General features: G+C 38.5%; 1 protein-coding gene across 19 annotated transcripts in view; it reads left to right on the forward strand.

Annotated features, from left to right (window-relative positions):
* The window catches only part of APC (APC regulator of WNT signaling pathway), a 148,335-nt gene extending 120,388 nt beyond the window's left edge, over nucleotides 1-27,947 (forward strand). For 6 of the 19 annotated variants that reach the window (XM_017959777.2, XM_003899993.5, XM_017959770.3 and 3 more), the window contains 7 exons: nucleotides 964-1,342; nucleotides 3,847-3,942; nucleotides 9,015-9,154; nucleotides 9,836-9,913; nucleotides 10,781-10,897; nucleotides 16,841-17,055; nucleotides 19,435-27,621. In XM_017959777.2, coding sequence (XP_017815266.1) covers nucleotides 964-1,342; nucleotides 3,847-3,942; nucleotides 9,015-9,154; nucleotides 9,836-9,913; nucleotides 10,781-10,897; nucleotides 16,841-17,055; nucleotides 19,435-26,008 — 7,599 coding nt within the window. In that variant the 3' untranslated portion in view covers nucleotides 26,009-27,621. Of the gene's footprint in view, nucleotides 1-963; nucleotides 1,343-3,846; nucleotides 3,943-5,254; nucleotides 5,309-9,014; nucleotides 9,155-9,835; nucleotides 9,914-10,780; nucleotides 10,898-16,840; nucleotides 17,056-19,434 lie in introns of all 19 variants that reach the window. The other 13 variants (XM_031666392.1, XM_031666391.1, XM_031666393.1 and 10 more) reach the window with 6 other exon arrangements.
* The last annotated feature ends 52 nt before the right edge of the window (nucleotides 27,948-27,999 follow it).

Consider the following 27,999-nt stretch of genomic DNA (forward strand, 5'->3'; position numbering starts at 1 on the left):
GCACTATTGGCTAGATAATTCTTTGTTGCGTTGTAGAATGTATAGTAACATCCCTGGTGCTTACCCACTAGATTGCCCTAAAATACCTGTCCTGCAATTGTGACAACCAAAAATGTCTCCAAGATGTTGTCAAATGTGTCCTGATGGGGGCAAAATTGCCCCGAATTGAGAACCACTGAGTTATGGAGATGATGCATTCTTTATATAATAGCCACTTCTTTTATGTAATACCCTGTAGCTTTAAAATGAGTGGACCATGGTCCAGGATAACTGGGTGCCATTTTCCTGTTTCTAATCGGCTTCTAAGTAAATACTTAGAATTTATTGTCAGAGAGTAATTAGTACTTACTGGTTGCTTTTTAAAAAACTGACTACAAATCCCGGCTCTCACTCTGTATGATCATGGCATTTTCCTTTTTATGACAAAACATTTTAAAATTTATAATCATATAATTTTAACAGTATTATCATCTGACGAGAATTAATGATTGCTAAGAATTAGTACTTACAATTGTTGCAGAAATGTTTTCTATTTATTGCTTATGGGTATAGATTAAAAGAAATAAGATAAAATTTTAAATTCTGTAGAGAATTTAGCTAAACTGCGTTCTCTATGTGTGTGAAATCAGTTGTTTTTCCCTGATTATAGTCAGTGGATTAGCACCAACTGATCTAGGCAAACAGCACTAACAGTTAGTGAGTATGCAAAAACCTACTTTTTTCTTTTAATACTGTATTTTACCACTCATATTATTTACTCACATAAACAAACTGATGATGATACATAGATTTTGAAATAACACTGATTACTTCATCCTGGAAAGGTTTTCGGGTTTTTTTTTTGGGGGGGGGGTTGTTTTGTGTTTTTAAAGTTACAGTAAATATCCCATTCATCACTTAATTGGTTTTTGGCTTTTGGATATTAAAGTCATAATTTTGTTTCTAAACTCATTTGGCCCACAGGTGGAAATGGTGTATTCATTGTTGTCAATGCTTGGTACTCATGATAAGGATGATATGTCGCGAACTTTGCTAGCTATGTCTAGCTCCCAAGACAGCTGTATATCCATGCGACAGTCTGGATGTCTTCCTCTCCTCATCCAGCTTTTACATGGCAATGACAAAGACTCTGTATTGTTGGGAAATTCCCGGGGCAGTAAAGAGGCTCGGGCCAGGGCCAGTGCAGCACTCCACAACATCATTCACTCACAGCCTGATGACAAGAGAGGCAGGCGTGAAATCCGAGTCCTTCATCTTTTGGAACAGATACGTGCTTACTGTGAAACCTGTTGGGAGTGGCAGGAAGCTCATGAACAAGGCATGGACCAGGACAAAAATCCAAGTATGTTCTCTTTGGTGTACATCATAGTGCATGTTTCAAAGCAAATGTGAGATTTTTAAATAGAAAACATTTTTAGTTAATATGCTGTCTTTATGACTAAGAGGAGGAAATTCACATCAGCCATTTGTGCTACTATCATGTTTAAAAGATTAAGTCTGTATTTCCCTAGAAAAATTTAGCAAAGGAAATGTTATGTGCACTACTGTAAGAACAGTAAGTCAAGAGAAATTTATACAGTCATAGCATGGTAGGGCCTTAGTAGAGCTAGAAAGAACTTGAGCAATTATGTTGCCCATCTTTCACTTCATAGCTGAAGCTCATTTCATAGATGAAAGTGACTTTACGTAAGTTCCTTCAGCCATTAGTGTACAAACCATAATATTTTACATTTGCATATCATTATATTCAGGGGACACAGAGCATCGTTACATCTGTTATATTATTTGCCCCTCACAACAACCTAGTGAAGTAGGAAGGGAAGGTATTATCTCCATTTTACAGATGAAAAAACTGAGGCTCAAAAGAACTAAAGGACTTAACCATGGCCCTCACACCTAGTAAGTGGTAGACCCAGGAACAGAGCCCAGATCTCCTGACTCTCAGCTCAGTGCTTTTCCTGCTGTACCATCCAGCTGTAGACAGTGGGCCCCAGTTGCTGGGAGTGATAATCCACCCAGCTCTTCACTCAGGAGGGGACCCTTAGACACCAGCCCCGCTCCCTCAGGAGCAGCATGGGAGTTAGGACCTGTGGGGATATAACTTACTTCATTCCTGTAGCCAACAACCAAAAGCAGTAAGTATGTAAGGTAAGACCTTCCTTTCACCTGACAAGAACTGACACACACACACACACACACACACACGTGCACTACAAGTAGATGATCCTACTGTATCAGCCTATTGATGTGAAGAGGAGATGATGCAAACATGACTTATGAAGCTGTAGCAGATTTTTTAAAGCTTGGGTATGAAGATGAATTTATTTGAAATCTAAAAATGTTGAAGAATAAGAAAGTCCAGGTGTGGTGGTTCATGCCTGTAATCCTAGCACTTTGGGAGACTGAGACAGGAGGATTGCTTGAGCCCAGGAGTTTAAGACCAGCTGGGCAGCATAGTGAGACACTGTCTCATTTTTTAAAAATTTTAAAAGAATAAGAAAAAAGGGATTGCCTTTCATACCTATTTGTCCTAGGGTGAGAGAACTAGTAAGATTTTTACTGGGAGAACATTGCCTTCCTGGATTGTTTTCTTTGGCTATCCACAATTATGTAATGACCCACATTTTGTACTCTTGATATTTGTTCTCAAAAAATTAAATAGAATAAAATAATACTTCTTTTGAGATTTTTTTTAAAAATTATGTCAAATGAGTTTTGAAACCTTGTGCATAGTATTGAATGTGGAGGTACATTTTTTTGGACACCCTTTTTAGAAATTTCTGTTTACTCTGTAGTATATCTGTCTAACTTTTTGTATTAGAGATCACATTTGTACACAGCCATATGCTTTTTTTTCTGTTTGTATTGAGATATGGTCTCACACAAGCGCCCAGACTATAATGCAGTGGTGCAATCACAGTTCACTGCAGCCTCAACCTCCCAGACTCAAGCACTCGTCCCACCTCAGCCTCCTGAGAGTATCTGGGACTACAAGCATGCGCCACCACAACTGACTAATTTTTTTTTTTTTAAAGAGATGGAGTTTTGCCATGTTTCCCAGGCTGTTCTTGAACTCCTTGACCTCAAGGATCTGCCCACTTCAGTGTTCCAAAGTGCTGGGTTTCCTGGTGTGAGCCACCGCACCGAGCACCATGTGCTTTTAACCCACACTCATGATAGTAGTTTAAATAGAAATTATAAACAGTGGCTCGTACCTGTAATTCCAGCACTTCGGGAGGCCCGGGCAGGAGCGGCACTTAAGGCCAGGAGTTTGAGACTACCCTAGGCAACATAGCAAGACCCTATCTCTACAAAAATTTTTTAAAATTAGCTAGGGGCTGTGGGGTATGCCTGTCGTCCTAGCTGCTCCGGAGGCTGAGGCAGGAAGGTCACCTGAGCCCAGGAATACAAGGCTGCAGTGAAAGCTGTGATCATTCCACTCGAGCCTGGGCAACAGAGCAAGACCCTCTTTTGTTTTTTGGTTTTTTTTTTAAAGAAAGAAAGAAATTATAAACAAAATTAAATCATTTTATACCAAAATGTTTTTATTATTTTGTATACTCAACATAATTTTAAATTATTAGCTATGTGAGTAATAGCATAAACCTCCAAGACTTATTCTAAGAGACTTAGTCAAGGGCAGATGAGTGGTAAACATTTTTATGGAAACAAAGCCTTTTGTTCTACATTTGTAGTATTTATTCGTCCTTTCAGCAAATATTTGATCCACTAAAATTCCATGAATTAGGGGTATACTAGTGATCCCTGCATATTTTTAAAGTACGATAAACATCATTGCTCTTTAAATAACAAAGCATTATGGTTTATGTTGATTTTATTTTTCAGTGCCAGCACCTGTTGAACATCAGATCTGTCCTGCTGTGTGTGTTCTAATGAAACTTTCATTTGATGAAGAGCATAGACATGCAATGAATGAACTAGGTAAGACAAAAATGTTTTTTAATGCCATAGACAATTACTGGTGGATTTTTAAATCATGGTAGAAATTCAGTGTAGTAAATAAAGATTTTTAGTCATTGATGAATTATGATATAAGGCCACCAACTTCTGCTATCAGCTGCTTCCTCTGTGTAGCAAAAAAACGTACTCCTGCTTTCTAGCAGAGAAAGGATCCTGAATCACAGAAACTGCTACCCTGTCATATACTAACTTTTTCAAAATCGAAGCCAGAGATTGAAAGAAAATGACAAAATGGGTCACTCTTTGTCCCTTTTGCCAAAGTAGACTTTGTGTGTGCCAGCTGATGAGGATGATAATTTGAATTATTTTGAAATGTGGAGCTAGTGTATTGTGATTGAACTCAGTCACTTTTGATGAGCATCAGAGGGAATTATTATTAAGATTTTCATTTATCTTCATGGTTATCGGTACTTTACAGGATTTTCATCATAAGCAGCCTGGTATCTTTGAAACTGGTTAATATAGAAAAGTATTATGCTTTAAGTCAGAAACATTTCATTAACTTTGGAATGATTACTCCTTTAGGTATGTATTTTCACGCACTAAACCTTATATAACCAGCAGTGCACTCCATTTTTTATATAACGGGTTTTCTTTGATTTGTAGGTACATTTTGTACATGTGGTATTTATAAATTGCATCATGCTGAACCATCTCATGTGAACTGGATCTCTCTAGTCATGCCACAAGCAGGAACCATACACTTAATTCCCATTTTAGTGTAATTGTGCCCTTGCATTTTGTGCCGTTTATGTTACATTATGTTCCAACTCCCACTTTATATTCCTACCCCCTCATCGTTTCATTTGTCATTTATCTTAAAAGTGATGAAGTCATGAGACTCTTACACAGAGAACCTGAACAGCCAAAAGTATTGTCCTTCAGAGTCATCACTTTGGGAGGCTCTGCACCTTAAGATTTCAGGCCTGCCCTCTGGCCATGCTTTCCTTCCTAGTGGCCTAGCAATTGGCCTCCCTGATTCTCTTTCCTCCCCCTGGTCTCCTGTGGAATCTCAGTTAATCTTATGAATTCTCCCCTCCTTAGTACAATCTCAGCATTTGTGAACATTTTAAATTTTTTAAAATGCTAATCATAACAGGAAGGGGATAAAAAATCATGAATAAACAGGAAAACATTTAATTTTAAGATACCTCAAAAGTTATTCTATAAATATTCCTGTGTTCCAGTGGACTGTAGACTAGGACTGAGACATTAATTATCTGGATTTCAAAATAAAACCTAGACTCAGTATTTGTTCCTCTTCCTTCTTCAGGTAGGAAGGCTACCCGGGGCATTTCATCACAGGAGCTAGGGCAGGGGCTTTCAGGTGAGGAGCAGGATGGGGCCTCTGGGGGTGTGACTGCTGGGGACATAGCCACAGGGGATTACCTTCTTCTCACTCCTTACCTCCAGATTTGCACTGGGGCAGAAGGAGGATTAGGGTTTGTGGATTGCAGGGAGATAATAGTATAAGACAGCACAAGGTTTTGGCATTAAGGGATAAGGAAAAAAGAAATCCCAAATAGGTGAAGGGGAATTCCTTAGTTCAGTCAGCTGGGATGGTCGTTTGTACATATATGAAGATTCTACAACTATCAGTCATTTACGTTTGCACTTATTAGTATTAGAAGTTTTAGACTATAATTTCCATGATGTATGTTTATTGATTCTCAAATCTACCCCAGAAACTGTGCTAGGCACTAGATTTTTATAATGATTAGGACCTGGTCCTGGCTTTCAAGGAACTCACGGTTTATTTGCATTAATATTTCACAAAATATCTTAATCATAATGATCACCCAGAGGCACTCACCAAACTGCAGATTTTCTGGCCTTGTAGCAAATAGAATCTCCAGGGGAAGGGCCTAGGAATCAATGTGATAAGTGGCCTGGCTGATTCTTATGTTCAGGAAATTTTGTGAAACACCAATAGAATATTCTTGTTGAGCCTGTGATATTTATTTTAGAACAAGGCATTTCATGCCAATGGTGACTATCTAAACCACATAAAACAAAAGTAATATACTTTTTAAAATTATCAGTCTTTCTTTTGTTCATAAGAGTCTAAATTAAGGATTCTGTTGAATGTCACCTGAGTCTGTTGGTGCTCTACTATCGGTAGTTTTACCCTATTGGGCAATACTTTGGTCTGTTTAGACCACTGTTTGCTAACAGGCACCAAGAAAATTGTGGAAGGACATGTTCATCATCTTTGCGTTACCATGAAACATCCTGATTTTTCTTAGAGCAACCACTTTTTAATTGTATCAATCCAGTCATGAATTTGCATATTTTAGCAAATCCATTTATAGTTTTAACCTATGAATTCTATTCTATGCCTCAGAATTCTCTGAAATCTTTTCATTTGTGTGAAATCAAAAAGCACTTCCTCTTTTATCTGATAGTCTAAATTTTTTTGAATATTCTTTTTTTATTAGCCATGTTCTTCCTGAATCTCTTGATATCTGCCACATTCTTATTTAGTCCTAAGATTTTTAGTTTTTCCATACAAGAGTACTCAACTCTTTGATCATGTCGTGCCTTCTTGGCATCTTCTTTAGGTGCATTTTATCTTTCTTAAGAAAGTATCGCAGTTATTGTCACACCAGGCAAGATTTTATACAGACAAAAGGCATAGTTTGTTTTGTTGTGGTATTGATCCTCTGCTTTAAAATACCCGACATCTTGGCGATCTCATTAGTATACCAGGCCACAGTCTTAAGGTCTTCTATGTCAATTTCATGGGTCAAAATTCTCAGTTCTTTTACAGGCTCCTTTTCTTTCACCCAAGTGTAAAATGGTGGAATTCCTTGAAGCTCTGCCCTAGGCTCTCTTCCTTTCTCTCTATGCTTCTGTTACAGTTTTTGTTTTCATTTTCAAATTTACAGCTCAATCTGAGTTCTCTCCCTGAGTTTTAGACACATTATTGAACTGATTATGTGACATCTTCCCTTAGGTGGTATTTTAGACACTTCTAACTCAACTGTCACAAAGTGAATTCGTAATCTTTCGCATCCCTGAATCTCATCTTTTCCCAGTTTCCTTTTCTCAGAAATTCCAACCCAGTTGCTCAAACCAAAATCTTGGAAGGCATTCACGATGCCATCCTTATCCCCTGCAAATAGCAACTGACTGCTTTAATTCTGCTACTTAAAAATATCTTAAGTCATCGCTCTTCTCTTCATCCCCAGTCCAAGCCGCCATCATCTCTCCTGTTCTGCAATACTTTGTCTTACTTCTCTTCCCATTTCCACTGACAGTCCATTTTGTTCACTGAAACCATAGTAATCTGTTTAGAATGTGCATCTAATTATTCCTTTTTCTGCGTAAAATCTTTAATATGGCACATAAAGTCTTAAGTGATATGGCATCTTCCCATGTTTATAGCCTCATTTTGTGGCCCTCTCCTTGCTGTTAAATATTTCAGGCCCAGGGGCCCTTTTGCATGCTGTTTCCTTTGCCTAGAATGTGTCTTTCTTCTTCCTTCCCCACCCTTGTTACATATGCATTCATCTGGCTGGACCTGGTAGCTCATGCCTGTAATCCCAGCACTTTGGGAGACCAAGGCAGGAGAATCACTTGAACCTAGGAGTTCGTGACCAGCTTGGGCAACATAGTGGTATCCTGTCTCTACCAAAATAAAAAAAATTTTAAAAAGATATACATTCATCCTTTATGTTTCAACTTAAACATTAAAACATTATTTCCTCAGCCTTTTTCTTAGGGAACCTAATCCCAGGTCTAGGTTAAGTCCACCTATTATATCACCCTGTGCTTCTACATAGTTCATCTATCTTTGCTCCAATCTGTACGCTCTTCATAAAGACAATGACTGATTTTTGTTCACTGTCTATGTATTTTGCCACTGTTGCAGGTGAATGGAGGAAAATTTTCCTAAATAGGATTTGGATTTTCTTTAACCAAATTAATTTTCACTTACCTACATTCAAACATGTCTGTCATTCCTGCTAGTCATAAAGTTTTACATAAATATTCCTACATTTAAATCCCTTGGCTTGGAATTCTTGAGCCAAGACAGAACTTTGTTTTACAAACTTGCAAGATTCTTCTGCATATTGAACTTTCCAGACCACTTATAAAAATATTAATGTACTGGCTCTTTTTCAGATTAATGACCTATTTAGACTTCTAGTGTCCAAGAATTGCCTGTTCATATTCATCTTTTTCTTTCTGAGTCCCATGATGATTATTTGATGAATTATATTTTGTATAGCCTCCACATGCATTTTTCTCTTTTGTTCACTTCCTTACCATTTTGCTTCACTTTTTTTTTTTACTGCTTCCTTTGTGTCTTTCCCATTCCTTTCCCTTTGTTTTCTCCTTGACTTCCTAGTATTGGCCATTGTGGGCATTGTTGAGCATTTTCAGTGGAAAGAATCAGGAAAAAAAGTGCTAAATCTTAGTATAGTTAATATTTGATACCATCAAAGAGAAGTAAGAAATGTGTTTAAAAACACAAATTAGTAGTTTTATATAACTTAATAATAAATTGAACAGATAATTTTTGTAATAAAAAAAATTTTAGTTTTTCTTCATGCACAGTTTCATTTAAAGGCATCAGTATTCCTAAGGGTAATTATTTGCCAAAAAAAAAAAATTAGTTAGGCCACAGTGTGTGACAATAAAGAGTGTTTATAAAGCCCTCATAATAAGAAGAAGTTACCTTTTTCTGCTTATGTTCAGGAAGAACTAGTGTTAGAAAACAGCCTTCTTCACTGTTGGCAAGGTGGAGTGTATATGCAGTAAATAGAAAATAATTATTATTTCACTCAGTAAGATAAGGGGCTGGAGGGTGGAGAAACTGGCATAAGATGGAATAGTTGTCAGTTGTACTTTATAAATATACAAAAGTTCTTTATAACAGTTTTTGTGGCTTATAATTCTAAAGGTGAATTTAAACCATATATTCTCATTCATTGAGATTCTTTTCCCTAATACTTAAGTTACCAACTTGGTACCAGTTTGTTTTATTTTAGATGATTGTCTTTTTCCTCTTGCCCTTTTTAAATTAGGGGGACTACAGGCCATTGCAGAATTATTGCAAGTGGACTGTGAAATGTATGGGCTTACTAATGACCACTACAGTATTACACTAAGACGATATGCTGGAATGGCTTTGACAAACTTGACTTTCGGAGATGTAGCCAACAAGGTATGTTTTTATAACATATATTTCTTAAGATAGCTCAGGTATGAGTTAATTTACTTTCATAAAAACACATTTTACTGATTTTCTTGTCACTCTCCTCATTAAACGATGACTGATAAAAACCTGTGCTTCACTTTCGCTTGTCTTTACTCATTTGGTTGTCTTAAGCCTAAACAAAGGCAAAGGTACATCTAAAGATGGAACACAGTAGTGAATTTATGTAATTGCATTAAAAACACTGTTCATACGAATATACTTGTAGGGATCATTTCTGTGATCCATTACTAGAGAATTTTGTCTGACTGTGTAGAATTAAAAAATAAAAGATAAAACACTTCCTAGGAATGGGATTTAAAATCTGAAAATTCTTACGACCAAGGCAAGTGTTACACACACATTGATTCCATTCAAATAAGAGGCTTTACTCTAAAACCTGTTGCTTATCATTTCTCACCACTTATTCACTTTATTTCTCTAGTTTGGCAAAGGAAGAACAGATAGCAAAGAATTAAGATAATATTTGTCTTTTATTTAGGTAATCTTATTCTAGATTTTTTATGAGCAAAATATCAGTTATGATTAAAACAAAATAATGAAAACTGAATTAGACATTTAATAGCCAGAAATAAAGCTTGGCTTCAAGTTGTCTTGTTGATGATCCTCTGTTCTGTATCTAATTTACAGGCTACGCTATGCTCTATGAAAGGCTGCATGAGAGCACTTGTGGCCCAACTAAAATCTGAAAGTGAAGACTTACAGCAGGTACTATTTAGAATTTCAACTGTTTTTCTCTCTTTTTCTTTGAGGCAGGGTCTCACTCTGTCACCCAGGCTAGAGGGCAGTGGTGCAATCTCAGCTCACTGCAACCTCTGCCTCCAGGGTTCAAGCAATCCTCCCACTTCAGCCTCTCAAGGCTGGGCTGACAGGTGCACGCCACCATGCCAAACGAATTTTTGTATTTTTTGTAGAGACAGGGTTTCACCACTCCTAGGCTCAAGCAATCTGCCCACCTTAACATCTCAAAGTGCTGGGATTTACAGGCGTGTGCCACCACTCCCAACTAATATCCTGATTTAGATTGTTGCTCAGTATTTAGTATCTCATGTATAAAAGATAGTTCCATTAACACTAGAAAAAGAAAAATAATTATGTTGTAGTTATACTGTAGGAAATCTTTTTGGCACTGTAGTAGCATTTAGGAGGAATTTAAAAAAGAAAAAAAAAAAGTAAAGAAAAAAAAAAACAGGATCTCCCTCTCTTGCCCAGGCTGGAGTGCAGTGGTGCAATTATGGCTCATAGTAACCTTAAGCTCCTGGGATCCTCCTGCCTCAGCCTCCCAAGTAGGTAGGACTACTGCAGGTGCATGCCACCATGCCCAGCTAATTTTTAAAAAGTTTTTGTAGAGACAGTGTCTCACTGTGTTACCCAGGAAGGTCCTGAGCTCCTGGTCTCAGGAGATCCTCCTGCCTCAGCCTCCCAAAGTGATAGGATTACAGGCATGAGTCACCACGGCTTGCCAGAATTTCTTTCTTAATAGATTTCTGTTCTTACCTCTAGCATTAAAAACGAAAAAGCAACTAGTGTGAATGATTTTATGTAAAAATTAATCTAAAATTGATTAATTTGCAGGTTATTGCAAGTGTTTTGCGGAATTTGTCTTGGCGAGCAGATGTAAATAGTAAAAAGACGTTGCGGGAAGTCGGAAGTGTGAAAGCATTGATGGAATGTGCTTTAGAAGTTAAAAAGGTACCTTTGAAAACATTTAGTACTATAATATGAATTTCATGTTTGGCTTTTTTTTTTTGGTGCCTTCTTTTAGCCATGAGATTCCCTAGTTTCTTACCTGTGTATTATTTAGTACTATAATATGGATTTCATGTTTGGCTTTTTTTGCTGCCTACTTTTAGCCATGAGATTCCCTAATTTCTTTTTTTTTTTTTTTTTTGGAGACGGGATCTCATTCTGTTGCCCAGGGTGGAGTGCGGTGGCCTGATCTTGGCTCACTGCAACTTCTGCCTCCCACGTTCAAGTGATTCTCCTGCCTCAGCCTCCTGAGTAGCTGGGATTACAGGCGCACGCCACCACTCCCAGCTAATTGTATTTTTAGTAGAGATGGGGTTTCACCATATTGGTAAGGCTGGTCTCAAACTACTCCTGACCTTGTGGTCCGCCCACCTCAGCCTCCCAAAGTGCTGGGATTACTGGCACAAGCCACCATGCCTGGCCTAGATTTCCTAATTTCTTACCTGTTTATCTCACCAGTCCATAGTTTTAGAGTACCACAAACTCCTAAAGTACTAAGATAGAAAAGATTATACAAGGGAATTTAATGTATATCAGGGTTTCTCAGCCTCAGCACTATAGACATTTTTGACCAGATAATTCTTCGTTTTGCTGGGGCTGACTTGTGCATTGTAGATTGTTTAGCAGCATCCCTGGCCTTTGGCAACTGGCTACCAATATACCCTCCCCCTAGTTAGGCTAATCAAAATTGCCTCCAGATATTGTCAGATGTCCCTGGGAGGGAGGAAGGACAATGTCACCACTAGTTAAGAATCACTGGTATAAGTGTTACCTTTGTGCTCTCCAAATCTCAATCCCCTCAAATTTTGATGGTCAACTTATCAAGAGGTGATCAGAGCCAAGGGTGAGGAATCGTCAAATAATAATTTGTTTACAGAAGGAAATATCTCCAGGCAGTCCATCTGCTTCAGAAACTAGGCTAAATTTAAAAAGAAAAAAAAAAAGTAAACTTGAAATCTGAGAGGGACCAAGCAAGTTGTCTTAGCTACTCTAGGTTTCCTTTCACCCAGCTAGTCCTCCTACACCCACAGCCTACATGTTCTTCAAAACTTTCCTTTTCAGAGAAGGCAAAAGGTTTGTTTTTTGTTGGTTTAGTTATGCATTTTTGGTAAAGTATTTTATTCTTGGAAAACCCTTGAAAATTTATTGGATAGAAAAGCATTCAGCTAAATTATTAGTTATAAAGATGATATTCAAATATGCTAAGCATCTGCATAAAAATACCTGTAACACTGTTGAATGGATAGAAGACATTTCAGAAAAGAACATGGCCAATAAACCCTTGAAAAGATACTTAATATCATTAATCATCAGGGAATGCAAATTAAAACTACAACGAGATACCATTATGCATATCATATTGGTTAAAATTTAAGAGATTGACCATGCATTTTCAAGGATGTTGAGCAGCTGGAAATCATGTATTCTGCTAGTGGGAGTGTAAAATGGTATAATCACTTTGGAGAACATTTGGCAGTGTTTTTAAATTAAACACACCTACCATATGACCCAGCCATTCCACTTCTAAGTATTTACCCAAGAGGAACAAAAACTTATGCTGTCATGAAGACTTACACACAAATATCCACAATAATTTATTTATGATAGCCAAAAACTAGAAATAACTATGTCAGCAGGTGAATGGTAAGCATATTGTGGAATATTTGTACAAAGTAATATGACTCGACTGTGAAAAAGAATAACTATTGATACATGCAGTAATCTGTAGTGACAGAAAACAGATTAGTGGTGGCCTGGGGTTGGGAGTGGAAGGGAAGGGGAAGATTACGAGAGGTTACTAGGAAACTTTTGGGGATGATATAAATGTTTGTTATCTTGATTGGACTGGCGGTTTTATGGGTGTATACATGCATGAAAAATTATCAAATTGTAAACTTGAAATGTGTGCAGTTTATTCATCAATTATATTTCAATAAAGTTCAAAAAAATTAGTGCTTGCACACTTAAGTACTCCTAATCTAATAACCCTGTGCAGTTTCAGAAAGATTTAATGTGTGTGTGTATTATGAGAATTTGCACTGCTGCTAACTGGTTCATGACTTAATTCTCTCTCAAGGACCTAAACTCTTCTATAATTTTTTTTTTGAGATGGAGTCTTGCTCTGCCACCAGGCTAGAGTGCAGTGGCAGGATCTTGGCTAACTGCAACCTCTGACTCCCTGGTTCAAGTGATTCTCCTGCCTCAGCCTCCCAAGTAGCTGGAATTATAGGCATGCACCACCACGCCCAGCTAGTTTTTGTATTTTTAGTAGAGACGGGGTTTCACCATGTTGGCCAGGATGATCTCCATCTCTTGACCTCGTGATCTGCCTGCCCTGGCCTCCCAAAGTGCTGGGATTACAGGGGGGATATAATGCATGGTCAGTCTTCGAAAAACTAGCCATCAGAAATGTATAATACCCAGTTCTGATTTGGGCCCAATTCTGATTAGCAGTGTTAGAATTTATTTATTTTTCCCTCTTTTTCTACATTTAGTGCAGCAGTCATGAACATTCTTTTTCTGTTTTTCATTCAACATCACTTCCATCTCAACTTCAGCTACTAATGAGCAAGAGAATCAGAACTACCTTCTAGCTCTCCTGCGTGTTCTGCATCACTTTAACTCACTCAGAGCTCTTACTCTAGAGCCTTTCCTTGACCAGCACTCTGTGCTCCGTTCACTTAAAGCTGTTGGTCCCTTACTCTTGTCTTCTACATCTTCTCTACTGGATCCTTCTTTTTTGTTTCAGCTCTCTAGAAGAAGCCCAATATTTTGAAAACAAAAATTTTCTGTGACTTCCTCTGTTACAGTGTTTCTCTTTTCCAGTAACAACCAAAACCCTGAACAAGTCACTTGCTTCATTTCTAAACTGGCTGTACTATCTTGAATTCCTCCTAATTTTGCTTCTGATACAACCCTTCTCCTTGATCATAGAGTCTAGATTTGTAGATTTAAGTTTTTCTATTCTACCTTCACCTGTATTTTATACTTTTTGGTCACTCACTTTTACTGTTACTACTTATATTAATAACCTCTAATTTATTTTGTGTCTTCTAATTCGAACTATAAAAACATTTTTGAAACAAAACCCCTGGCCCTTGACATGTAGCCCCACAGAGAGGAACTTTTGTATTTTTCTACCTTCAACTCTCAACTCTGGGCCAGTTGCAGCTTAATTCAGTCCTTTAAATTCTTGCTTTTTTTTGTTCTCGGGGTACTTGGAGTGTCCCACCTTTATCTCAGTCACATGTAATTAAAATTGGGCTCATCTTGATTGATGTGAGAAGGATAAAAGCACTTCTTGCATAAAAGCACCTTCTATCTGCCTCCTATCACTTATCTGACAAATTATGTCTAAACCTGCTTCTAGATTGTTTTGTTCACTTAATTTCTTGATGAAGAGAATAAAGTAGCTCACTATCTATTGGGTTAGACCCAAAATGTTTGCTGTGACATTCAAGGCCTGGCTTTTGTCTCTCTGAACTTATTTTTCACTGTTCCCCATCATGGACTGTGATCTCCTTTGCGTCTTCTTTCTGGGTCTTCAGTGCTCCGGCACTGATTCTCACTTCCCTGCCTTTCCTCATTCTACTTCCCCTGCCAGCAGCAACTGGCTTCTCGTCTCTCTGAATGTACAGGTCTTATCCTCCTAAACAGCTGTTCTCCTCCATGAAATATTTGATTGGTTTGATTAAATTCAGGCTGTAATAATTTTTCCTTTGGAGCATTTGTTTCATGTATGTTTTTGTATCTTTTTTTCCCCCAAAGCAAATTGCTAGCACCTTCAATCACAGGTATCAGTTTGCTATGTTTGTATCCTCTGGAGTGCCTCTCATTTGCAGTAGGCACAGAGTTGATTTCTAATTAATGTTTGTTTCCTGATGGATATATAGTAAGAAGACAGATTGACATCACCATCATGGCAAGTTGTGGGTTTGGGGTTTTTTGGGGGATTTTTTTGTTTTTTTTGGTTGTGGTTTTGCTTTTGCTTTTTTGAGACAAGGCCACACAGCCTTGACTCCCTGGGCTCAAGCTATCCTCCCACCTCAGACTCTCAAGTAGCTGGATCTGTAGGTGTGCACCACCATGCCTGGCAGATTTTTTTTTTTTTTTTTTGAGACCGAGTCTTACTCTGTCACCCAGGCTGGAGTACAGTTGCACAATCTCGGCTCACTGCAACCTCTGCCTCCCTGATTCAAGCGATTCCCCTGCCTCACCCTCCCAGGTAGCTAGGATTACAGGCACCCACCACCACACCTGGCTAATTTTTTGTATTTTAGCAGAGATGGGGTTTCACCATGTTGGTCAGGATGGTCTCGATCGCCTGACCTCGTGATCCGCCCACCTTGGCCTCCCAAAGTACTGGGATTACAGGCATGAGCCATTGCGCCTGGCCGCCTGGCTACTTTTTATGTTTTTTGTAGAGATTGGGTATTGCCATGTTGTCCAGGCTGGTTTTTAACTCCTAGGCTTAAGCGATCCTCCCACCTCAGCCTCCCAAAGTTCTGGGCCTGAAGGCATAGAGCCATCGCACCCAGCACATGGCAAGTTTTGACCAAATACCTTTAATTGTGTATCAAAGTGTTTCTGTGGCAATTACAATTTGACAGTTGACTTTGATAATCGTATGTTAGGGAGTTCCAGGTTTTCGTAATTTGTTATGTGGGGAATTTTAAGAAATTATAGCTTTTCTAGTACCCTTTATTGTTTTTATAAATTACATTGTTAATTTTGAAGCAACCACATATATATAATGCTTTTTATATAAACAGAATATTGTATATACGACACTGCAACTCGCTCTTGTCATTTAATAATACTTCTAAGATATCTTTCCATATCTATGCATGGTTTACAGAATTTTTTAAATCGGCTTTCTTTTTTTTTTTTTGAGACAGGGTCTCACTCTGTCAACCAGGCTTGAGTGCAGTGGCGCAATCATGGCTTACTGCAGCCTTGACCTCCCAGGCTCAAGTGATCCTCCCAAGTAGCTGTGACTACAGGCACGTGTCACCATACCCAGCTAATTTTTTTTGTATTTTTTGTACAGACGGGATTTCACCATGTTGCCCAGGCTGGTCTCAAACTCCTAAACTCCGAATCACACCACTCAGCCTTCCAAAGTGCTGGGGTTACAGGCAATGAGCCACCACGCCCGGCCTTTTTTGGTTTTTTTGTTTTTGTTTTTTTGAGACAGAGTTTCACTCTGTCACCCAGGCTGGAGTGCAATGGTGTAATCTTGGCTCACTGCAATCTTTGCCTCCCAGGTTCAAGCAATTCTCCCACCTCAGCCTCCCAAGTAGCTGGGATTACAGGCACCCACCATCATGCCCAGCTATTTTTTTTTTTTTTTGTATTTTTGTAGAGACGGGGTTTTACCACTTTGGCAAGGCTGGTTTTGAACTCCTGACCTCAGATGATCCACCCGTCAGCCTCCCAAAGTGCTGGGATTACAGGCATGAGCCACTGTGCCCGGCCACATGCTGGGCCTTAATCCACTTCCTATTCACATTTTTTGTCTTTATTTCAAGCAACCCCAGCCTGGGAATAACCCACATTCTATTCTGAAAATGTTTTCTTTTCATAATGCACATCAGTTGTGCTTCATATTCTAAGATGTGTGTACTATCTAAACACTTAGAATAAAGTTTATAAAAGTCATTAGTTAAATATTGTGTTCTGCTTGTTTTATAGAGCTATCACTGATATAAATACTATTTGATATTTTATGAACATTTTTCTAAATGGAAAGTTATTAATTTACCAGTGAGGGGCGGGCAATAGGATAGATTAAAAAATAGCTTTTATTCAATATCAGTAACATAGAAGTTAATGAGAGACAAATTCCAACTCTAATTAGATGACCCATATTCTGTTTCTTACTAGGAATCAACCCTCAAAAGCGTATTGAGTGCCTTATGGAATTTGTCAGCACATTGCACTGAGAATAAAGCTGATATATGTGCTGTAGATGGTGCACTTGCATTTTTGGTTGGCACTCTTACTTACCGGAGCCAGACAAACACTTTAGCCATTATTGAAAGTGGAGGTGGGATATTACGGAATGTGTCCAGCTTGATAGCTACAAATGAGGACCACAGGTATATATAGAGTTTTATATTACTTTTAAAGTACAGAGTTCATACTCTCAAAAAGACCTAATTGTAAGCAATGTTTTACATAATCATGAAAGTTTTAAGCCAAAATATATTTATTATTGTGAAAAGATAACTACTCTTAGTTTAACTCATTAGTGTACTTAATGTAATAACAGTTTATAGTATTATAAAGGAGACTAAATTAAGCAAATGATAGTTGAGAGGTGTAGCCCATATGTGGAGGAAAAAATAGTCACAAATATTGGAACAAAATAATCCATTTCTATCAGTATAGTATAAAAGAATGTGAAAACAAAATTTAAAACAAGACAAAAACTATGAGCATGATCCAGAGAATATAAAGGTTCACATTTTTCTAATGATGTCTTAGTATCAATAATAATAATTTTTTTTTTTTTTTTTTTTTTTTTTTGAGACGGGGTCTCACTCTATCGCCCAGGCTGGAGGGCAGTGTTGCAATCTTGGCTCGCTGCAACCTCCACCTCCTGGGTTCAAGTGATTCTCCCACCTCAGCTTCCCAACTAGCTGGGACTACAGATGCACACCACTACACCCGGCTAGTTTTTCTATTTTTTGGTAGAGATGAGGTTTCACCACGTTGTCCTGCTGCTCTTGAACTCCTGGCCTCCAGTGACCCACCCATCTCAGGCTCCCTAAGTGCTGGGATTACAGGCGTGAGCCACTGCGCCCGGCCAGTAAATAATATTATTTAACTAACAGCCATTCATCCAATCTGCTAGAGTTGCAAAACCTAAAAGAGTGCCTCAGATGCAGGGCACACATTTTCAGAACTCGGATTCTGTATTATGTCAACAAAAATACAACTGTCTTTTTTTTTCTTTCTTTCTTTCTTTTTTTTTGAGATGAAGTCTCACTCTGTTGCCCAGGGTAGAGTGCAGTGGCACAATCTCTGCTCACTGCAACCTCTGCCTTTGGAGTTCAAGTGATTCTCCTGCCTCGGCCTCCCAAGTAGCTGGGATTACAGGTAGCCCCCACCATGCCTGGCAAATTTTTAGTAGAGATGAGGCTTCACCATGTTGGCCAGGCTGGCCTTGAACTCCTGACCTTAGGTGATCCGCCCGCCTCGGCCTCCAAAAGTGCTGGGATTGTAGGCATGGGCTACTGCGCCTGGCCAAAAATATGTTTTTTTAATAGCTTATTCATTTTTTAAATCTGTGATGCAGAAACTACAAGCCTAGTCTCCCTTTCTGCTCTGCAGAGAAGATTTCTTAAGTCCTGTAACTACTGGACTGCTAAGAGAAGACCACCATGTTAAAGCTTATTGTGTACCCTTGCCAGTCCATTTTAAAGCCCACTAAAGCTGAATATGCTGTCATTAATCTTCAGTTTGCCTGCATTAAACAAGCTGTTGCTCTTTCATGTCCAGAGTTCATTATGCTGATCCTCACGCCTTGTTTTTATATGCCTTAAATGTTTTGAAAGCTTTAATTTACTTTATTTTTAAAAAATAATAAGCACACAGTCTGCCAAAGAGCACTTTTTCTTTTCTTTTTTTCTTTTTTTTTTTTTTTTTGAGATGGAGTCTCACTCTGTTGTCCAGGCTGGAGTGCAGTGGTGTGATCTCGGCTCACTGCAACCTCCACCTCCCAAGTGATTCTCCTGGCTCAGCCTCCTGAGTAGCTGGGACTATAGGCATGCACCACCACACCCAGCTAATTTTTGTATTTTTAGTAGAGACAGGGTTTCACCATGTTGGCCAGGCTGGCCTCGATCTCCTAACCTCAGGTGATCCACCCTCCTCAGCCTCCCAAAGTGCTGGGAGGCATGAGCCACCGTGTCCGGCCAAGAGCACTTGTAAGAGGGATGGCAGTATCACACAATCAAGCCAAAAAATACAGAGATTACTCTGAAAAGTAAGTGTGCTAATCTAAGAGCTTATAATGTGCACTGACTGAAGAAAGATCTTTAATCAATTCTATCTACCTCTTCCAAGATACATCAGTATCAGAGTGGCACCCAACCATAGATTAAATTACCACAAAATTCCTATTCAACATAGGATTTCATGATATATTGATAGTTTTTAAATTGGGAAACTGTTATATGAATAGAGTAAATGTATGTGCCCCACCCCCTGCAAATGTTTTAAGCTATTGGGTCAGAATAGGAAATGTAGAATTGACAAAAATAACACCTTTACTTTTTTTAGTGTGACAGATTAGTATTTTAAAACAGTAAACATTACATGAAATAAGAAAGAACAGAAGGAGATGTGGAATACTTGGAATTTATAGGATAATTGGTACAATCATATTATGCCTATTGTTTTCTATCCTTTTATTTGTTGTTACTGGATACACATTTTGACCTTAATTTTATGATCTCTTGATTTTATTTCAGGCAAATTCTAAGAGAGAACAACTGTCTACAGACTTTATTACAACACTTAAAATCTCATAGTTTGACAATAGTCAGTAATGCTTGTGGAACTTTGTGGAATCTCTCAGCAAGAAATCCTAAAGACCAGGAAGCATTATGGGACATGGGGGCAGTTAGCATGCTCAAGAACCTCATTCATTCAAAGCACAAAATGATTGCTATGGGAAGTGCTGCAGCTTTAAGGAATCTCATGGCAAATAGGCCTGCGAAGTACAAGGATGCCAATATTATGTCTCCTGGCTCAAGCTTGCCATCTCTTCATGTTAGGAAACAAAAAGCCCTAGAAGCAGAATTAGATGCTCAGCATTTGTCAGAAACTTTTGACAATATAGACAATTTAAGTCCCAAGGCATCTCATCGTAGTAAGCAAAGACACAAGCAAAGTCTCTATGGTGATTATGTTTTTGACACCAATCGACATGATGATAATAGGTCAGACAATTTTAATGCTGGCAACATGACTGTCCTTTCACCATATTTGAATACTACAGTGTTACCCAGCTCCTCTTCATCAAGAGGAAGCTTAGATAGTTCTCGTTCTGAAAAAGATAGAAGTTTGGAGAGAGAACGAGGAATTGGTCTAGGCAACTACCATCCAGCAACAGAAAATCCAGGAACCTCTTCAAAGCGAGGTTTGCAGATCTCCACCACTGCAGCCCAGATTGCCAAAGTCATGGAAGAAGTGTCAGCCATTCATACCTCTCAGGAAGACAGGAGTTCTGGGTCTACCACTGAATTACATTGTGTGACAGATGAGAGAAATGCACTTAGGAGAAGCTCTGCTGCCCATACACATTCAAACACTTACAATTTCACTAAGTCAGAAAATTCAAATAGGACATGTTCTATGCCTTATGCCAAATTAGAATACAAGAGATCTTCAAATGATAGTTTAAATAGTGTCAGTAGTAGTGATGGTTATGGTAAAAGAGGTCAAATGAAACCGTCAATTGAATCCTATTCTGAAGATGATGAAAGTAAGTTTTGCAGTTATGGTCAATACCCAGCCGACCTAGCCCATAAAATACATAGTGCAAATCATATGGATGATAATGATGGAGAACTAGATACACCAATAAATTATAGTCTTAAATATTCAGATGAGCAGTTGAACTCTGGAAGGCAAAGTCCTTCACAGAATGAAAGATGGGCAAGACCCAAACACATAATAGAAGATGAAATAAAACAAAGTGAGCAAAGACAATCAAGGAGTCAAAGTACAACTTATGCTGTTTATACTGAGAGCACTGATGATAAACACCTCAAGTTCCAACCACATTTTGGACAGCAGGAATGTGTTTCTCCATACAGGTCACGGGGAGCCAACGGTTCAGAAACAAATCGAGTGGGTTCTAATCATGGAATTAATCAAAATGTAAGCCAGTCTTTGTGTCAAGAAGATGACTATGAAGATGATAAGCCTACCAACTATAGTGAACGTTACTCTGAAGAAGAACAGCATGAAGAAGAAGAGAGACCAACAAATTATAGCATAAAATACAATGAAGAGAAACATCATGTGGATCAGCCTATTGATTATAGTTTAAAATATGCCACAGATATTCCTTCGTCACAGAAACAGTCATTTTCATTCTCAAAGAGTTCATCTGGACAAAGCACTAAAACTGAACATATCTCTTCAAGCAGTGAGAATACGTCCACACCTTCATCTAATGCCAAGAGGCCGAATCAGCTCCATCCAAGTTCGGCACAGAGTAGAAGTGGTCAGACTCAAAAGGCTGCCACTTGCAAAGTTTCTTCTATTAACCAAGAAACAATACAGACTTATTGTGTAGAAGATACTCCAATATGTTTTTCAAGATGTAGTTCATTATCATCTTTGTCATCAGCTGAAGATGAAATAGGATGTGATCAGACGACACAGGAAGCAGATTCTGCTAATACCCTGCAAATAGCAGAAATAAAAGACAAGATTGGAACTAGGTCAACTGAAGACCCTGTAAGCGAAGTTCCAGCAGTGTCGCAGCACACTAGAACCAAACCCAGCAGACTGCAGGGTTCTAGTTTATCTTCAGAATCAACCAGGCACAAAGCTGTTGAATTTTCTTCAGGAGCAAAATCTCCCTCCAAAAGTGGTGCTCAGACACCCAAAAGTCCACCTGAACACTATGTTCAGGAGACTCCACTTATGTTTAGCAGATGTACTTCCGTCAGTTCACTTGATAGTTTTGAGAGTCGTTCGATTGCCAGCTCCGTTCAGAGTGAACCATGCAGTGGAATGGTAAGTGGCATTATAAGCCCCAGTGATCTTCCAGATAGCCCTGGACAAACCATGCCACCAAGCAGAAGTAAAACCCCTCCACCACCTCCTCAAACAGCCCAAACCAAGCGAGAAGTACCTAAAAATAAAACACCTACTGCCGAAAAGAGAGAGAGTGGACCTAAGCAAGCTGCAGTAAATGCTGCAGTTCAGAGGGTCCAGGTTCTTCCAGATGCTGATACTTTATTACACTTTGCCACGGAAAGTACTCCAGATGGATTTTCTTGTTCATCTAGCCTGAGTGCTCTGAGCCTTGATGAGCCATTTATACAGAAAGATGTGGAATTAAGAATAATGCCTCCAGTTCAGGAAAATGACAATGGGAATGAAACAGAATCAGAGCAACCTAAAGAATCAAATGAAAACCAAGAGAAAGAGGCAGAAAAAACTATTGATTCTGAAAAGGACCTATTAGATGATTCAGATGATGATGATATTGAAATACTAGAAGAATGTATTATTTCTGCCATGCCAACAAAGTCATCACGTAAAGCAAAAAAGCCAGCCCAGACTGCTTCAAAATTACCTCCACCTGTGGCAAGGAAACCAAGTCAGCTGCCTGTGTACAAACTTCTACCATCACAAAACAGGTTGCAACCCCAAAAGCATGTTAGTTTTACACCGGGAGATGATATGCCACGAGTATATTGTGTAGAAGGGACACCTATAAACTTTTCCACAGCTACATCTCTAAGTGATCTAACAATAGAATCCCCTCCAAATGAGTTAGCTGCTGGAGAAGGAGTTAGAGCAGGGGCACAGTCAGGTGAATTTGAAAAACGAGATACCATTCCTACAGAAGGCAGAAGTACAGATGAGGCTCAAGGAGGAAAAACCTCATCTGTAACCATACCTGAATTGGATGATAATAAAGCAGAGGAAGGTGATATTCTTGCAGAATGCATTAATTCTGCTATGCCCAAAGGGAAAAGTCACAAGCCTTTCCGTGTGAAAAAGATAATGGACCAGGTCCAGCAAGCATCTGCGTCCTCTTCTGCAACCAACAAAAATCAGTTAGATGGTAAGAAAAAGAAACCAACTTCACCAGTAAAACCTATACCACAAAATACTGAATATCGGACACGTATAAGAAAAAATGCAGACTCAAAAAATAATTTAAATGCTGAGAGACTTTTCTCAGACAACAAAGATTCAAAGAAACAGAATTTGAAAAATAATTCCAAGGACTTCAATGATAAGCTCCCAAATAATGAAGATAGAGTCAGAGGAAGTTTTGCTTTTGATTCACCTCATCATTACACACCTATTGAAGGAACTCCTTACTGTTTTTCACGAAATGATTCTTTGAGTTCTCTAGATTTTGATGATGATGATGTTGACCTTTCCAGGGAAAAGGCTGAATTAAGAAAGGCGAAAGAAAATAAGGAATCAGAAGCTAAAGTTACCAGCCACACAGATCTAACCTCCAACCAACAATCAGCTAGTAAGACACAAGCTATTGCAAAGCATCCAATAAATCGAGGTCAGCTTAAACCCATACTGCAGAAGCAATCCACTTTTCCCCAGTCATCCAAAGACATACCAGACAGAGGGGCAGCAACTGATGAAAAATTACAGAATTTTGCTATTGAAAATACTCCAGTTTGCTTTTCTCATAATTCCTCTCTGAGTTCTCTCAGTGACATTGACCAAGAAAACAACAACAATAAAGAAAATGAACCTATCAAAGAGACTGAGCCCCCTGATTCACAGGGAGAACCAAGTAAACCTCAAGCATCAGGCTATGCTCCAAAATCGTTTCATGTTGAAGATACCCCAGTTTGTTTCTCAAGAAACAGTTCTCTCAGTTCTCTTAGTATTGACTCTGAAGATGACCTGTTGCAGGAATGTATAAGCTCCGCAATGCCAAAAAAGAAAAAGCCTTCAAGACTTAAGGGTGATAATGAAAAACATAGTCCCAGAAATATGGGTGGCATGTTAGCTGAAGATCTGACACTTGATTTAAAAGATATACAGAGACCAGATTCAGAACATGGTTTATCCCCTGATTCAGAAAATTTTGATTGGAAAGCTATTCAGGAAGGTGCAAATTCCATAGTAAGTAGTTTACATCAAGCTGCTGCTGCTGCATGTTTATCTAGACAAGCTTCATCTGATTCAGATTCCATCCTTTCCCTGAAATCAGGAATCTCTCTGGGATCACCGTTTCATCTTACACCTGATCAAGAAGAAAAACCCTTTACGAGTAATAAAGGCCCACGAATTCTAAAACCGGGGGAGAAAAGTACATTGGAAACTAAAAAGATAGAATCTGAAAGTAAAGGAATCAAAGGAGGAAAAAAAGTTTATAAAAGTTTGATTACTGGAAAAGTTCGATCTAATTCAGAAATTTCAGGCCAAATGAAACAGCCCCTTCAAGCAAACATGCCTTCAATCTCTCGAGGCAGGACAATGATTCATATTCCAGGAGTTCGAAATAGCTCCTCAAGTACAAGTCCTGTTTCTAAAAAAGGCCCACCCCTTAAGACTCCAGCCTCCAAAAGCCCTAGTGAAGGTCAAACAGCCACCACTTCTCCTAGAGGAGCCAAGCCATCTGTGAAATCAGAATTAAGCCCTGTTGCCAGGCAGACATCTCAAATAGGTGGGTCAAGTAAAGCACCTTCTAGATCAGGATCTAGAGATTCGACCCCTTCAAGACCTGCCCAGCAACCATTAAGTAGACCTATACAGTCTCCTGGCCGAAACTCAATTTCCCCTGGTAGAAATGGAATAAGTCCTCCTAACAAATTATCTCAGCTTCCAAGGACATCATCTCCTAGTACTGCTTCAACTAAGTCCTCAGGTTCTGGAAAAATGTCGTATACATCTCCAGGCAGACAGATGAGCCAACAGAACCTTACCAAACAAACAGGTTTATCCAAGAACGCCAGTAGTATTCCAAGAAGTGAGTCTGCCTCCAAAGGACTAAATCAGGTGAATAATGGTAATGGAGCCAATAAAAAGGTAGAACTTTCTAGAATGTCTTCAACTAAATCAAGTGGAAGTGAATCTGATAGATCAGAAAGACCTGTATTAGTACGCCAGTCAACTTTCATCAAAGAAGCTCCAAGCCCAACCTTAAGAAGAAAATTGGAGGAATCTGCTTCATTTGAATCCCTTTCTCCATCGTCTAGACCGGCTTCTCCCACTAGGTCCCAGGCACAAACTCCAGTTTTAAGTCCTTCCCTTCCTGATATGTCTTTATCCACACATTCATCTGTTCAGGCTGGTGGATGGCGAAAACTACCCCCTAATCTCAGTCCCACTATAGAGTATAATGATGGAAGACCAGCAAAGCGCCATGATATTGCACGGTCTCATTCTGAAAGTCCTTCTAGACTTCCGATCAATAGGTCAGGAACCTGGAAACGTGAGCACAGCAAACATTCATCATCCCTTCCTCGAGTAAGCACTTGGAGAAGAACTGGAAGTTCATCTTCAATTCTTTCTGCTTCATCAGAATCCAGTGAAAAAGCAAAAAGTGAGGATGAAAAACATGTGAACTCTATTTCAGGAACCAAACAAAGTAAAGAAAACCAAGTATCCGCAAAAGGAACATGGAGAAAAATAAAAGAAAATGAAATTTCTCCCACAAATAGTACTTCTCAGACCGTTTCCTCAGGTGCTACAAATGGTGCTGAATCAAAGACTCTAATTTATCAAATGGCACCTGCTGTTTCTAAAACAGAGGATGTTTGGGTAAGAATTGAGGACTGTCCCATTAACAATCCTAGATCTGGAAGATCTCCCACAGGTAATACTCCCCCGGTGATTGACAGTGTTTCAGAAAAGGGAAATCCAAACAAAGATTCAAAAGATAATCAGGCAAAACAAAATGTGGGTAATGGCAGTGTTCCCATGCGTACCGTGGGTTTGGAAAATCGCCTGAACTCCTTTATTCAGGTAGATGCCCCTGACCAGAAAGGAACTGAGACAAAACCAGGACAAAATAATCCTGTCCCTGTATCAGAGACTAATGAAAGTTCTATAGTGGAACGTACCCCATTCAGTTCTAGCAGCTCAAGCAAACACAGTTCACCTAGTGGGACTGTTGCTGCCAGAGTGACTCCTTTTAATTACAACCCAAGCCCTAGGAAAAGCAGCGCAGATAGCACTTCAGCTCGGCCGTCTCAGATCCCAACTCCAGTGAATAACAACACAAAGAAGCGAGATTCAAAAACTGACAGCACAGAATCCAGTGGAACCCAAAGTCCTAAGCGTCATTCTGGGTCTTACCTTGTGACATCCGTTTAAAAGAGCAGAAGAATGAAACTAAGAAAATTATATGTTAATTACAACTACTATATAGACATTTTGTTTCAAATGAAACTTTAAAAGACTGAAAAATTTTGTAAATAGGTTTGATTCTTGTTAGAGGGTTTTTGTTCTGGAAGCCATATTTGATAGTATACTTTGTCTTCACTGGTCTTATTTTGGGAGGCACACTTGATGGTTAGGAAAAAAATAGTAAAGCCAAGTATGTTTGTACAGTACGTTTTACATGTATTTAAGTAGCATCCCATCCCAACTTCCTTTAATTATTGCTTGTCTAAAAATAACACTACAGATAGAAAATATGATATATTGCTGTTATCAATCATTTCTAGATTATAAACTGACTAAACTTACATCAGGGAAAAATTGGTATTTATGCAAAAAAAGAAAATGTTTTTGTCCTTGTGAGTCCATCTAACATCATAATTAATCATGTGGCTGTGAAATTCACAGTAATATGGTTCCCGATGAACAAGTTTACCCAGCCTGCTTTGCTTTACTGCATGAATGAAACTGACGGTTCAATTTCAGAAGTAATGATTAACAGTTATGTGGTCACATGATGTGCATAGAGATAGCTACAGTGTAATAATTTACACTATTTTGTGCTCAAAACAAAACAAAAATCTGTGTAACTGTAAAACATTGAATGAAACTATTTTACCTGAACTAGATTTTATCTGAAAGTAGGTAGAATTTTTGCTATGCTGTAATTTGTTGTATATTCTGGTATTTGAGGTGAGATGGCTGCTCTTTTATTAATGAGACATGAATTGTGTCTCAACAGAAACTAAATGAACATTTCAGAATAAATTATTGCTGTATGTAAACTATTACTGAAATTGGTATTTGTTTGAAGGGTCTTGTTTCACACTTGTATTAATAATTGTTTAAAAGGCCTCTTTTAAAAGCTTATATAAATTTTTTTCTTCAGATTCTATGCATTAAGAGTAAAATTCCTCTTACTGTAATAAAAACAATTGAAGAAGACTGTTGCCACTTAACCATTCCATGTGTTGGCACTTAGCCATTCCTGAAATTTCTTTTATGTGATTAGCTCATCTTGATTTTTAATATTTTTCCGCTTAAACTTTTTTTTCTTACTCCACTGGAGCTCAGTAAAAATAAATTCATATAATAGCAATGTAAACAGCCTAGCATAGACTAAGCATTAAACATAATAGGCCCACATAATTTCCTTTTTCTTAATGTTATAGAATTCTGTAGTTGAAATTGATTATTCTTAGACATTGTAGTCTTTTCGAAGCTTTACAATGTTACTGTCTTGCCCCTTCATCTTGTTGCAACGGGGTCTGACATGAACACTTTTTATCACCCTGTATGTTAGAGCAAAATTTCAGCAGTGAAGTATAATCAGCTGTTTGCCATGTTCAGGAAATTCAAATCACATGGAACTTCAAAGGTAGGTTTAATACCATTAGGATATTCAGAAGTATGTTTTAAAATCCCTGCCTGTTAAGGAAACTTTGTTTTTGGTGGGTACAGTTCTGGGGTACGTGTTAAGTGCCCCCTTGTACAATGGAGGGAAGTCCTCCTTCCTGAAGGAAAATAAACTGACACTTATTAACTAAGATAATTTACTTAATATATCTTCCTTGGTTTGTTCTAAAAGATCAAAGGATGACTGTGATGATACATGCACACATATTTGTTGAATAAATGAAAATTTATTTTTAGTGACAGGATTCATACACTATTTGGGGAGGGAAAACCTTTTTAAGCATTGTGGGGCACTCAGAAGAGGAGATAAAAGAGGAGTAAACACACCTAACCTGGTGCCTTGAAAATCACATTAAGTAGTTAATTATCTACCCCTTACCTGTGTTTATAACTTCCAGGTAATGAGAATGATTTTTTTTAAAGCTAAAATGCCAGTAAATAAAGTGCTATGACTTGAGCTAAGGTATTTGACTCCAATGCCTGTACTGTGTCTACTGCACCACTTTGTA

Source organism: Papio anubis, chromosome 5 (genome assembly GCF_008728515.1).
Source record: "Papio anubis isolate 15944 chromosome 5, Panubis1.0, whole genome shotgun sequence".
Lineage (NCBI taxonomy): Eukaryota > Metazoa > Chordata > Mammalia > Primates > Cercopithecidae > Papio > Papio anubis.